Source organism: Diospyros lotus, chromosome 2, assembly GCF_014633365.1.
Source record: "Diospyros lotus cultivar Yz01 chromosome 2, ASM1463336v1, whole genome shotgun sequence".
NCBI lineage: Eukaryota > Viridiplantae > Streptophyta > Magnoliopsida > Ericales > Ebenaceae > Diospyros > Diospyros lotus.
In genome coordinates, this window is record NC_068339.1 from 46,774,871 (window position 1) to 46,788,407 (window position 13,537).

At 37.1% G+C, this 13,537-nt stretch overlaps 1 protein-coding gene across 2 annotated transcripts; it reads right to left on the reverse strand.

The window, feature by feature from the left end:
* Window positions 1-389: 389 nt before the first annotated feature.
* LOC127794584 (ATPase 10, plasma membrane-type) lies at window positions 390-13,224 on the reverse strand. 2 transcript variants are annotated; one of them, XM_052325813.1, is made up of 22 exons: window positions 13,059-13,224; window positions 11,950-12,031; window positions 11,741-11,860; window positions 11,228-11,326; window positions 10,937-11,074; window positions 10,071-10,205; window positions 9,656-9,835; window positions 9,169-9,375; window positions 8,769-8,888; window positions 7,834-7,953; window positions 7,614-7,736; window positions 6,014-6,118; window positions 5,467-5,611; window positions 4,314-4,475; window positions 3,300-3,538; window positions 2,864-2,896; window positions 2,661-2,742; window positions 2,208-2,368; window positions 1,908-2,081; window positions 1,207-1,389; window positions 946-1,109; window positions 390-799 (listed from the first exon to the last, which is right to left on the reverse strand). In XM_052325813.1, the coding sequence occupies exons 2-22, from the start codon at window positions 12,013-12,015 to the stop codon at window positions 703-705; spliced, it is 2,853 nt and encodes a 950-aa protein (XP_052181773.1). In that variant the 5' UTR covers window positions 12,016-12,031; window positions 13,059-13,224; the 3' UTR covers window positions 390-702. The 2 variants fall into 2 exon arrangements, with proteins under 2 accessions (XP_052181773.1, XP_052181772.1); XM_052325812.1 differs by having other exon boundaries at window positions 1,908-2,368.
* Window positions 13,225-13,537: the final 313 nt, after the last annotated feature.

A 13,537-nucleotide genomic window follows, 5' to 3' on the forward strand; every position in this document is an offset into this window, starting at 1 on the left:
AAATGAGTGTCCAACTTGGTAAGCGTAAGATGATATAATTCACAATGGCCAAGTGTTATTTTGCAAGTCGGTAACGCCATTTTGCCCTTGTGTCGGCAATGCCAAAATTCTATTTGTGCCAAGTGGGGTGCCCATTTCTTCTTGTGAAATCGGACAGCATATCATTTTCCTACCATTACAAGAGGATGTGTTTGAACTTTGAAATGGGAACTGGAAATGACTGAAGCCAGCAGACTCTACTGCTTGTACTCTGAAGCAGCTCAGATTGTACTCGCAACATTAAGTTCAAATGAGAGCAAGCTTTTGGTTTGGTGAAGAACACAGCAGATGCTGTACTAATTCCCAATCACAGACTATAGCAGCTCTAAAGATATTTCAACAAAAAAAAGGGGAAAAAACAACTAAAATAGTCCAGCTCTCTATCAAAAGAATGCAATACAGGCAAGATTTATTTGCAAGAGGCTCATTTTAGATCTCTGAAAGTCAAAAAAAATTATTGAAAAAATGCAGAACAGGCAAGGTTTATTTTTGAAAGTCGAAAAAATCCGCAACTTAACTACACGGGTCGATGTGATTCTCAGCAGCGGCTTCTTAGGTTCTTGCAAATTGTACACAAATCTGCCATGCTATCAACTGTAATAGTGCTTGTCTCGCTAGAAAATTGTACAGTCCAGTCCTTCTGGGAGGGGGGGGGGGGGGGCTTTAGATCGTATGAGCTGATTGAATTGACCTGGGGTCCAAATTTTTTAGCCTCAAAACTGACTCTACATGTCCCCTTAAAGTGTGCAATTCCCCTAACCTGTAAACAAGAACCAGCAAGCAAATTTGGTCTTATGAAAGAAGCTACAAGAAGGTCAAGTGTAGATAAGAACACGACGACTAATAGCACAATCCACAGAAAAAAGATTTCAGTAAGGGTCTGATGGCACCACAAATGAAGTCTACCTGGCTATTTCAGCACGGCGCCTGGCCTGTTCAGCAATCAGAGAAGATCCCTTTGGATTGATCTCCAACTCGCCAGACATCAATCCTTGCAGAGTTCTTTGAGAAAGCACCCACCTAGCCTCCCTATCTTCCCTCCCATAATCTTTTTTAGACGTGAAAGCAGTCTGATAAAGAGAGCATGAAAGAATGTTTCTCAAATAAGGAACTTATTCACACTCCAAAAGAAAGAATTAAGACATGAAGATGAAAAATTGCACAAACCTTCCTATCAAACAGTAGATTCCAGGCATCTCCACTCAAAGCATAGCGAACAGTGAACTTGATGATATCTAGTGGGATGTAGAAGATCAAACTGTATAGCCATATAACACCTGCCCAGCCCCATCCAATGCCCCTAATCGAAGCAAAGTTAATATGTGCATAGACTGTTATCAGGGTGGCAACCTACAATGAGAAGAAGTTAAGTCAATAAATTAAGGCATCTTCTTGTTGCGACTCCAAGGGAATATTAGTAATAGTAGATTACATGTAATTGTTAGGTGTTGTACTTTGATGCTTTACTTCTTGCACCTTTTAGTTCGACAGCCTATAAATATGCTATAGTAGTTAGAGAATGGGCATATTGAATTTAGTCATTTCTCCCTAGACTTCTCTCTCTCAATCTCCTCTATTCTCCCTCAATTCTCCCTGTTTCTGCTCTGTCTCTCCCTCCAATTCTGCTCTCCCTTCCCATATTCTTCCCAAATCCCTTTCTAAACCCTAGCCCAACCTTAGGATGTGACACTTCTCTGCTCTCTTGTTTTGCGACTTTTAGCTTCGGCATACTTATGAGTCACTCCAGGAAGATACCGAGTCCAATCTCAAGTTAAACACGCATTTGTACAGACATGTTAAACATCAAATCTGTGTGAAGAAAAATTGTGTAGGCCTACTAGATCTTCTTCTGCTGTAGGAGGACTTACCAATTGAGCCACTACAAATGCACACATCAAAAGAGTCCCAGGCCTCTCCAGAAATGACCAACTTTGACTCCGGGTAACAAATATAAGAGCCTGACTAATAATGCTGACTTGCAGATATACAGCAGATGAAATTTCTTCGGTGCTACCGGATAGGGACCTCACTTTAAAATGGTTCTGCAGCCAGATCAGAAATTTAACAAATATAACAGGAATAGAAAAAAAAAAATCAAGTTTTTCATTTCTATCTTTGTTCCCATTCTTAACAAAAGCAACAAAGAAACAAGTGTGCAATTCTGGTACCTCAAAGAAAGAAGTGTTTTCGGCTACCCAATAAAACAAGACAGTAACCAAAGCAAGATAAGTGCCAATGACAATGCCGGTAGCAAATATTTCATTAAGCTTCCAACTGTCAGGTCTTGGAGATGGTTTCACCCGGTCTGTTGATATAGTCATGATGGTCCCTGTTTCCAGAGATAACAGATGCTTTACAACAGTTACTTTTTGTTGGCTAAGCATCATAACTTGTATATGGAAAACAAAATTTTGATTCCTACAGGCATTCACTTGCATTGAAAATCTGAAGCAAATAGACTTTTCTGTTGGCCAATGATTTTATAAACAAACAAAAAGGAATGCATACGCACATTGGCTGACCAGGGGAATTTGGATCTATCTATACATGGAAAAGGGGAGCAAGAAAAACATAGAAGATCAATAAAGGCATATGATACTGAAGGCATACTGAATCATTACCATCATTCAGTATAGCTATTATCAGAACCATGAAAGGAGGAAAGTCGAATTCCCATATCAATGCGAGGAGCATGAAACCAATCTGCAAGATTTGTAGGATTAGTGAATCTTATTATAGTTAAGAGACAAAAGAAAATTACAAAATGATTGATATATGTCAAGAGTGAAGTAATTTATGGTACTAAAGGATACTCGCAACTTACCACAATTCGAATTGTTATGGAGACAGCATATATCTGCATATGTAAATAACCTAAATAAGTACTGGAGCACTTATCAGATCAAGAAATTACAGTAAAGACAAATATAAAAAAATAAAAAAGAAAAAGTCCCATTGGTTCTTCCATTTGCCACGCATTGATTTTTGGCCATCAAAGAACGAGTGCACGGACAATCCATAAACATCTGCTTCAGCAGACTTATGAACACATCAAGCTTCTCACACACAATGGCTGGGAACTTTTGGGTCATGCAAAACTAACTCTTATGTAAGCCACAAAGTCCATGCTTTTTTTGAAATGGTTACTATTATTTTCAAATGTTTTCTGGGTGTATTACTTCTTAAGACAGATTTGACCTTATTTGAGTAATCTTATGGTGCCATTTTATTTTATTGAACAACAGAAGAATAGAGCTGACCGTGTAATTCTTCATCCTTTGGAATATAGCTCGGCTGGTTAAAACAGCACTGATTATCACACTTAAGCCTGGCTCTGTCAAGACAATATCAGAAGCACTCCTTGCTGCATCGGTTGCATCTGCCACTGCTATTCCAATATCTGCTTTCTTTAAAGCAGGTGCATCATTCACACCGTCTCCAGTCATTCCAACAAGATGTTTCTTTTCTTGTAGTATCTTCACAATCTCGTACTTATGTTCTGAAATTGTGTGGAATAAATAACTAGAATCAGATGTGTAGATGGAACAGTAAACACTGCTCAGAAAAGAAATCCCCTAACTCAGAAGCATCACCAAAATGAGAGGTGAGGATAATGACGATGATTATGGTGTTACTAGAAGACTAGTTGACTTCAAAGTGATTCCAGAGCGATACTCTGAAATTTATCCCAATAATAAAAAGCAGTGTTCAAGACAGGCCAGTGGTTTCTTCAGGTGCCAACAAGGATGCTGAAAACTCTATGCTTTCAACATAACTCTGGAGCTCAGATCAATAATCAATTAAAGAACAGGATTTAGGTTCAGATCTATCTAATGCCATGTTGACATAGATATTTTGAGTAAACTGAAGCCGCATATAGTACAAGAGGACAATCAAATATCTAAGAATGGTCTGATTCACGAGATACAAGGATGATAACAGACCTAAAAGTAAACCCACGTGAATAATTAACTAAGAATGGTCTGATTCACTAACCTTAAGATGATTGTCAATGTTGCAGAAACTTTAAAATATCATATAGACTCTAAAAATACGATTTAAGACTGAAGGGTCCAGTTACAGGTTAACACATGATTGTAGAAATTCACTAAAAAGTATCATTTATACTCAGAAATATTAAGAAACCTTTTGGCATTGAAAACATGCTTTACTCCTCAATGGGAAAAAGTATTCCTTATATTCATTAATACAAGAAGATAAAATGACCTTTTTAAATGAAAAAATACGTAAATGTCAGAGATGAATTCAAGTACCAGGAAATACACCGGCAAAACCATCTGCCTTCTCAATGAGCTCATCCACAGGAAGAACTTCATTTTCATCCCTTTGACGCCCCAACAATGACGAAGAGGGGTACATATTAGTTCCCATGCCAAGCCGTCGACCGGTCTCCTTTGCAATTGCCAACTGATCACCTGTCTCACAGCACGTGAAAATCAAAGCATCCTTCAGTGCTGGCCCTAGGTAGCTAACTAATAGATACAAAACTGTTTTATGTCATTAACTGGAAGCACTTGCAAAAGATGCTATATTTTTGGTCAGTCAGAAACATCATAAACCTACCCTTGTTTAGTTATTCTTTTAGTTGAAACAAAATTACAAAAAGAAAGAAAGAAAGAAAAAAAAAAGCAGCTGGCCTAGAGAAGCATGTGCCAATAATATGTGTTTCTTCATATCATTTCCATGTATGTTTTCTTAAAAGAAATTATATTACGTTATGTGATCAATTAACTTTGCTGTAAATGGTACTTCAGATACATACTCCTTTCCTTCCATGCTTTCAGAGTGCTTAACACTGTCTTCTGAACAGCAGATATCTATATTTCACTTCAACTCTTTTCTTCCCCCCAAAAGTTTTCCATTTCCTAAATCTTTCTAAAATATCTGGTTCCAGTTTTGTTGAGTAAACTGAATATGGTATTGACATTGTTATTGTTAACCAATGGCTGATATACCTCTTTCAGGAGGTTTCCAATTCAAGATTCACCAGGAACATGAATGGAACAGTAAAAATCCATATTTAAGCTCTCAAGCTCTGATACTAACCTTTGAAGAGTAATTGCCTGTCCTAAGTTATTCTTCCTGTTCTAGATTTTGGAAATAATTTTCTAATTCGCTATTAATGATTCCAATTCAGGAAATAAATAGTCTTTATTTTTTATTTTTTATTAGTAGATGATGAGATCTAGTCTTCAGATTTAGAATGTTAAATCTTGACCTATTCACCATATATCATATATTTCACTAGTTGATTGCCTAGTTATTTTCTTACTATTGATTAGTCATTGGTATCTGCATTGGAGATAATTCACAGTAGAATATAGATGCTGGCCAAAAATTATTAGATTGCAACTAGAGATTAACTTGCAAGTTCTAATAGAAACCAGATAATTGTGTCCTATTTACCTGTAATCATCTTAACACAAACCCCTAGGTTAAGTGCTCTACGAATGGTCTCAGCACTATCATGCCTTGGAGGATCAAACAATGGCAACAACCCGCAAAATTTCCAAGGACCTCCAGGACTCTCCTTTCTTTTTTCTGGAACTTCCTGAATGGACCATTGCAAAAAATCAGCAACTTTGCTTGAAAAAAAATAACTAACAATTTGGGTTGTAAACCACCCTAAAGTGTAACCATAATAGCATTCTTCAAATTTTAAGCTGAAACTAGAAGGTTACAAATTGGTTATCTTCCATAATATCCTCAAATCTTGGAAAGAAACAAGTGCATAACAAGTCATCTTAATAACCAGCACTTTAAAATGCTAATAGAATCTTCTTAAAATACTCACAATTCATGCACTCCAATTCATTTTTCAATTGACAACCTTGTCAAATCACAATCATTTAATGACATACAGCAAAGAAACTAAAATATTCTGCTTATTGCAGCTTCCAATTCCACCTTAACCCAACAGTGAAGAAAAGAAAGAAATATACTAACTTCATACCTGAATAGCAACCCCAAGAGATCGCAAGCCCCGTTCAGCAAACTTGTCAATAATGGTATGCACTTTCTCAGCAATTTCTTCTTTTTCTTCACAAAGATTCAGAATCTGGAATTGTATGGGGAAAAGAAGAAAACATGAAATGACACAAAAATGTTATGGCTTTGGGAAGGATGAATCAATCATGTTATGCCATACCAAATAAATAGTTGTCCCACAAGAGAGAGTTTATATTATTGAAGAGAATTCTGCACAAATTTAACTTGGTGTTACTTTTCTATCTTTTTCCATGGTAAAGGCTTGAAAGGTCTTGAATACGATCTTGAAGAGCAATAACATTATAGAGGGAGACCCTTAAACAAATTGTACAGCATTTGTGTTTAGGAATTTGATCAAATAATTTCTTATTTGGAAATTAGTTGAAGGGGCAGAAAGTGAGAAAATTATTTCAACCATCATAGCTCCAGACAAGGAAAAAGAAGTAAATACTGACATTATATTTTGATAAAAGATTTTTTTTTTTTTTTCTGTAAGTGAGAGATTCATAGAACAAAAACCAACGCCAAATCGGCTATAAACCAAGGCCAAGGCATATCCCGGACCAACCAAAAACCTAGGGGCAAGAACACAACAACTATCACCCCTTGGGCCAAAAGAAGAAAAAATAAACTAAGATAAGAAAAACATAGGAAGAAGCAAAATAAAAGACATTATGTACATAAAATAAACAAAAGCCTGGATGTGATTGAAAGCAACAATCCATCTCGAAAGAACAAGCCTGCTGTGCTGATCACGAGCAGGAAAACTGAAAACGAAGCGAGCCCCAACTGGAGAGGCTGCATTGAACAAATTTTTGATAAAAGATTACGGTATTTATATTGTAAAATAATCTTACAAAACACTAAAGTTCCAAGCCATTATCTGTAATGAGTATTTTCCAGAACTCCCTACTTTTATACTATGGGAAAAATGATGTGAAGACAACTGGCCATAATCAAGGAGCTAGCCTGAAATTGGGGAAGCGAGCGATGTCTGTCCTCGGGAAGGGAAGGATGAGTGTCCCAAGAAGAGCAAATGAACCATTTACAAGAAGACAAATCGCCAAGAACAGGATGCAGGAGAAATAATAATAAATCAACCCAATCACTTGGAGGTGGTAACTCTGTTTCTATTGGAAGGAAATCTTCAAATACATTTGGGAGTTAATTTTATGTTTTAAGCAAACAAAGGGCGAGGCAGTAAAACTTTTCCCTGCACATAGAGCAACGTTCCATTCTTCTCATCAACTTTAATTCTCCAAGTCTCTTCCATTACTATAAAATATTTAGTTTGCAAAAGTATAACTTGTGAGCTAGAAACCTGGTCTAGTGGTTAGGAAAGACTTATTCAGGCCACCAGGCCTGGTTTTGATTCCCACAAATGCCCAGGCTCCTTTGCCACCATCTATATATATATATATATATCCATTCTCCCTCTAGTACCCAAAAACATAAAGCATAACCTGGGAAATTAATCAGTAAAAGTCTTTCTTCCGTGGTTCACAGCCACAGGTGCCAGCAGTCAATGCAATTAATAAATTGAAGTGAATGTTAGTGTGTGATACCTGTTCAGGAGCTCCTTTACTGGCACGATACCAATTGCCATCAGAATCAATATATGTGATTGCCGTGCGTTTGTCCACTGGATTGAAAGGAAAGAAATGTATTTCTCTGATGTTCGCGCGTGCCTACAGACAAAGTAAATACTCTTTTTGAATAACTGATAACTTGAAAAAAATATAAGATAAGAAACTACACTTAGAACAATATGTTTTTTCGACATACCTCCCTTGGATCAGCAAGCATGTTAACAATGGCAGTATCAATGGCATCCTGATTCTCCACTCTTGATGCTCTGGCAGCAAGCAGGACAATCATCTCCTTGTCCATATCTTTGCTAAAGACCTGGACAAGAATTTCAAGGATTTCATATCCAAAAATTCATGGGCTCTAAAATGGATAATATTCAAATCTCTCTGTCCTGATATTGCAGGCAGCAGGAACACTATGGATATGCATTCTCATTATTGTTGCAACTGTTTGAGATCTGATGTAAACTGGCTAAAATATTGCAAACAAGAGATCTGAAGTATAACAAATAAATGAGGTTTCTATCAACATCTAGCCTCCTTGCTATCGTTTCTGGCAGACAGAATGACTTTTCTGAAATGATATAAACTAGCAATATTTCATGGCAAGTCACTGAATAACAAATGAATAAACTTTGAAAGTAAAGCTTGAAATTATTTCACAATAATAGAACAGCAATTCAGAAACAATTAAATATGTTGGCCATTATATGTCATCATTGCAGTCTGCAAGTGGATGTCTGACTTTGTTAATTAGTTAATCCAAATGTGTCATGGCTAAAGAAATTACAACTAGAGACTTAAGCTGATTCTGAAGTGTTTTTCTATACTCAATAACTATTTTCATGCAGCATAAAGGGCTCCCCCGAGAAAAATCCTAATTTCCAAAACAAAGCACATGTGAATTTACTACAAGTGGATCTTCCCAACATTTCAAAAAAAAATAAAAAATGGCAGCACAATTTTTCTCTATAGCAGAAACCTTATATGAATCTAGCAAAAAAAGAAACATTATACAAAATCAATTGCAATAATCACCCACTATATACTTGCTGATCAGCAGACAATTTCCCCAGCGAGAAGTTAGCTGTACAGAAAAAAAAGGAACTCTAATGAAGTCTATTTTCATACCTCAATAAGACTTCTATCAACAGTAAGGCGATTCAGGGTAAGTGTTCCAGTTTTATCACTGCAGAGGACATCCATTCCAGCCATTTCTTCAATTGCTGTCATCCTTTTTGTAATAGCCCCCTTAACAAACAGAAGAATGGTTGGGGGGAGGAGGATACAAAGCAGAAAAAAGATGACAAGAGTAGCAATACAAAAAATTGAGCCTTAGTTCTTTTTACATTAAATTGATACTCCATTTAGTGCCTATATTAAAATGATTCAGATTCAGACAAAACAGAGGAGTTTTAGGTCTACTCAATCATTTTAGTTTGTCTAAATTATTTGCAGTTCTAGTTCCAGAGTATAACTTTTGAAAAAGATTTATTATATATCATTGACTAGTGGCTATTAAGGTCTCTACCTGTTGAGAGAGCCGATGAGAACCGATTGCGAGTGTAACAGATAATACTGTTGGCATGGCTATGGGTATTCCACCAATCAGAAGAACAAGAAGGTTGTCAATTCCCTTTCTATATGATCGGTCCTGTATGGGGAACATGACAATGATTTCTAGGATCATCCCCACAGCTATAGAACAAATGCAGAAATTCCCAATGGAAGTAAGAACCTGTCAGAAATATGTTAAATTCATTAAAACATTTTCCAGCATAGGATATGATTGAATTTTGTTGAAACTTTAAACTCTCAGAAGAATTTATCTTCAAGGAACTACAGTTGCCAACATGCTTCAGTTAAACTTCCACTGGTGTGAAAATTTCATCTTAAAGCACTTAAGGAACTATGTTCCAGGTTGATCCTGAACTTAGTAGGCACAATATTTCTGAGTTTTTAATGTACAAGGTAGGAGGTAAGAGTGCAGGAACAAGGATGAAAGGTTTCTTAATCACCTTCTGGAAATGACCAACAACTTCAGTGGAGTCAACTAGATGTGCAGCTTTTCCGAAGAAAGAGTGAACCCCGGTTGCTATAACTACCGCTTCAATTTCTCCTTGCTTACATGTTGAACCAGAATAGACTTCATCGCCTGTCTTCTTGGTGACAGGTAGTGATTCTCCAGTAAGCGCTGACTGCAAAAAATGAAAAGGAAAATGGGCAAAGTAATCATACAAAGTTTCTTTCAATAAATGAAACAAATGGTGCATAAGTTCAGCACAAAGCATAGACAGACTTACTGAAAAGAAAAGCAACAACTCAAAAAAAAAAAAAATGAAAAGAAAAGAAAGAAAGAAATAAAAGCAACAAACCAAAGCCAAAGTACAATATAAGGTAACACAGTTTTTTAGTTTATAAAATGAATTTTGCCTGGTCAATTTTTAGTTGATCTCCCTCAAGTAGGCGGGCATCTGCAGGGATGATATCACCAAGTTTTATGCTGATAATATCTCCTGGTACTAGAATAGCTGCATCTTCCTCTTGCCAACGACCGTCTCTAAGGACCTGCATGACAAGATGTTCAGTCAATTACAACTACAATCACAAGCATTAATCCCACTGGGTGGGGATGGTAAATTCATTATTGAAAACCCCTTTGTGAGGTTATTATGCTAGCTTCTTTGGCAAATTCCTCTGATTGGGTATAGGGTATCTATTCTAGAAAGGGCATTTGACCCACACAGAGCCCGCCATCCCCTTCCTGTTTCAGAATAGAAGTACCAGGATAACAGGAAAGCATTGACATTTTTTTGGGGGGCGGGGGGTGTGGTGTTGTAGATATGGCTATAACAACAAAATGAGTGCTTCAAAACTTCTTTCAGAAGCATCAGCATCTCATGGCTGCATGAATTTAGGAACTTGCAAGGGTTCTTCTACAAAACCCTAGAAGCACTCCATAACAATAGCAAGAAAAAGTACATTCAAAGAAGCAAAAAAAAATTGAAATTTGTGATGATCTGAAAATAAATGAACCAGTCATCATAGTGTCTTCTTTGTGCTTACAGGTCTCCAGGGTTTTGGTAATTCCATTTTGACAACTCTTCTGAGTGGAATCTGTGGTTCTGGTAAGGAAATATGAGTAGAGGAGACAAATGTTTGGTACATCACAAATGCAGAGTTCAGACACATTATAAACAGTGAGGTGCTGATCCCAGAAAATATCCTATATAACACCCAAGCAAATCTTTTGTGCAAAATGCCGCTAAGACACTTGACACCAGTATAAACATGCACACCTTTGTTTTTGGAGCTAAGCGTGCCATAAGGGCTGCTGCTGCATTACCAGCATTATTTTCCTCTATGAAGCTGATTGTTGAATTTATTAGAAGAAGGCAAACAATTCCCACGAAGTCCTGCCAGTCAGGACCCTCGCCCTGAAAAATATCAAAAAGGATATGGATATGAGCCAGGAATAGACATTAGACATATTTAGCATTGTGTTGTCGTAAAACACACACACAAACATGCACAGTGACCTAGGAAAAAGCAACTATGCAGAAAGCACAGCCAGGGTTCAATGAGCTTACTCCACCATTAGCAAGGGCAATTGCCATCACTGCTGCTGCTTCCATAACCCATGACAAGGGGTTCCACATGAAACTCAGAAATTTCAAAAATTTGTTCTCCTGTATGGTGAAAATAATGGAAAGTCAAGGCATGCGAGACCACCACAGGTGGTTCTTACAATTAAAATGGGTAAGGCAGATTCCCATTATAGCATAACAAAATGTTCTTGATATGTAGTTCAAATATCCAAACAACGGCCTATGATCAATCATATTTTAACAGTTTCTGATCTCAAGATTCATTGCACAATTCAATTATGCATTTTTATCTTCATTAGCTAGCTCATGTAATATCAGCATTTTGGGATGAGATCAAGCATTTTTTTTTTTGTTTTATTTTTGGCCATATTGTTGGCAGTAAAACGTTATGTTCTATGTCTTTTTTCTTTCTTTCATTTTTTTCTTTTTCTAAACTTCATACACTGATCATCAATGGGTAAAAATAAAATTCTATTTGAAATTTAAAATGCTTACTGGCTTCTCTTCAAGCTTGTTTGGTCCAAATATTTTCAATCGAACTTCTCCATCTTCAGAGGTAAGTCCTGCTTGTGATGTCTTCAGTTGTTCAAAAACTTCTTCTAATGGCAAACGTTCCTGTTGAACAAAGTAGATTGCACATGTTTGAGTATTCATCATAGTGGAATTTGAAAATGTGGGCATAACCTGTATTCTTTGTGTCTTACCAGATCAATACCCTCTCTATTGAAATTCTCAGGACCCAGAAGTGGCTTGTCCAGCTCTTCAGCCATTTCCAAGCTTCAAAACCTGGAATTCAGAAAATAAAATATATGTTTTTCACAAGCATCATCAGGCATAAGGAAAATAATGTGTCAATCCAATTAATTCATGCATAGGATCAACATGTCAACAGACAATGAATTCCATTATTGTGACATCCTTCCATATGCAATTCGTGGTATGGGAATAGCATTTCATTGAATAATCTCCCCCCCCCCCAAAAAAAAAAAAAAAAAGAGCAAAAGGCTGTAGATACAACAGACTTTTATGTGCATATAAAATGAGAAAAGGGTAATTCCCAAGACTAAAAAATTTGGTCCAGTATTCATAACATCATGGTCCTCACACAAAAGCATTAGTTGAAGTTACTTTTAGGCTCTTAGAAAAGAACCAAGTAATATTACCCAATATTTTCTTAGTAAACTATTGATGTGACATTAGATCATGACACTCTTCCTTTTATGCCCTGGTGTCCTCACTGGACCAAAAATGTTATCTCACTATAATTTTGAGCAACGGTCAGTTTCAAAAACAGTCTCTCTTGGCCTACACTCACATAATAGTAATTCTAAGTTGATTATCATAGGACAAGTAATGCCCTACACTCAAAAAATGCTAGCTCAAAACAACATTTTTTTTTTTGGGTTCCTAATAAGTAAGATATCCAACACCAAGTAATAAATCCAATATTTTCTTACTATGCACATATATTGGATGCCTACCTGCTATCTACCTGAGGCCACATTGTGGACTATTTATACACATATAGATATGCCTCGAGTTGATAGTCAAAGATAGTAACTGGAACAACATATATGTGAGGTTGCACTAATCTATCATTCAGAATCAAATGCACACAACATAGGCAACCTAACCCTTATTTGTTACAAAGAACGAACATGTTGTCAAGTTGAAGGGCTCGGCAATCACCAAACCCTTTTCCTCTCACAGAATGGACTTCTGATTTCCCAAAATTCACACTGAACCAGACTTCGAATTAGATATAAATCACCCCAAAAAACATTTGGAAAAACAAGTTGATTGGCCAACTTACTTGAGCAAGCAGAGTAGGGATTTTTACTTTTGTGCAGAAAAGCAGAAAGAGCAGTGCCGGAAGTGAGGATCTGCTACCAGTTTCATGTGGATTACAGTGGCTGAGGTTCACTTGCAGTGTGAAGAAGAAGAAGCAGGGGCAGTGGCGAGAAAAGGGTGGAGATATTAAAAGACACATTTTGCACGATGCTGGTGGTTGGCCAATGCGAGTGGTTGGCGCTAACTAACAGTCGCAATTGAGAAATGAATCGAGCTCTGTATCTCCCAATCGATTGTCGTTCATGGAAGATTGAGAAGGAAGAGAATAGTCGGTGTGTGTAGCCACCATCTTCCTAAACTTAACGTTCAAACTTCAGACCTAACGGTCGACGCCGCGCAGTGAGCGTACGGTCCAATTGTCTGCGATTGCGTCACAAAATGGTGGCGCTGCCTATGAATTCTGGTTGCTTTTGGCGGACACCTAATCTAGCAGCCCAGAAC

Excerpts from the sequence above, each read along its gene's own strand:
- LOC127794584 (XM_052325812.1), bottom strand. The coding sequence starts at position 12,015 with ATGGCTGAAGAGCTGGACAAGCCACTTCTGGGTCCTGAGAATTTCAAT. Across the intron at positions 11,075-11,227 it reads TTGCCCTTGCTAATGGTGGA|GGCGAGGGTCCTGACTGGCA; the intron begins GTAAGCTCATTG and ends GATATTTTTCAG. Across the intron at positions 10,206-10,936 it reads GCTTAGCTCCAAAAACAAAG|GTCCTTAGAGACGGTCGTTG; the intron begins GTGTGCATGTTT and ends CTTGTCATGCAG.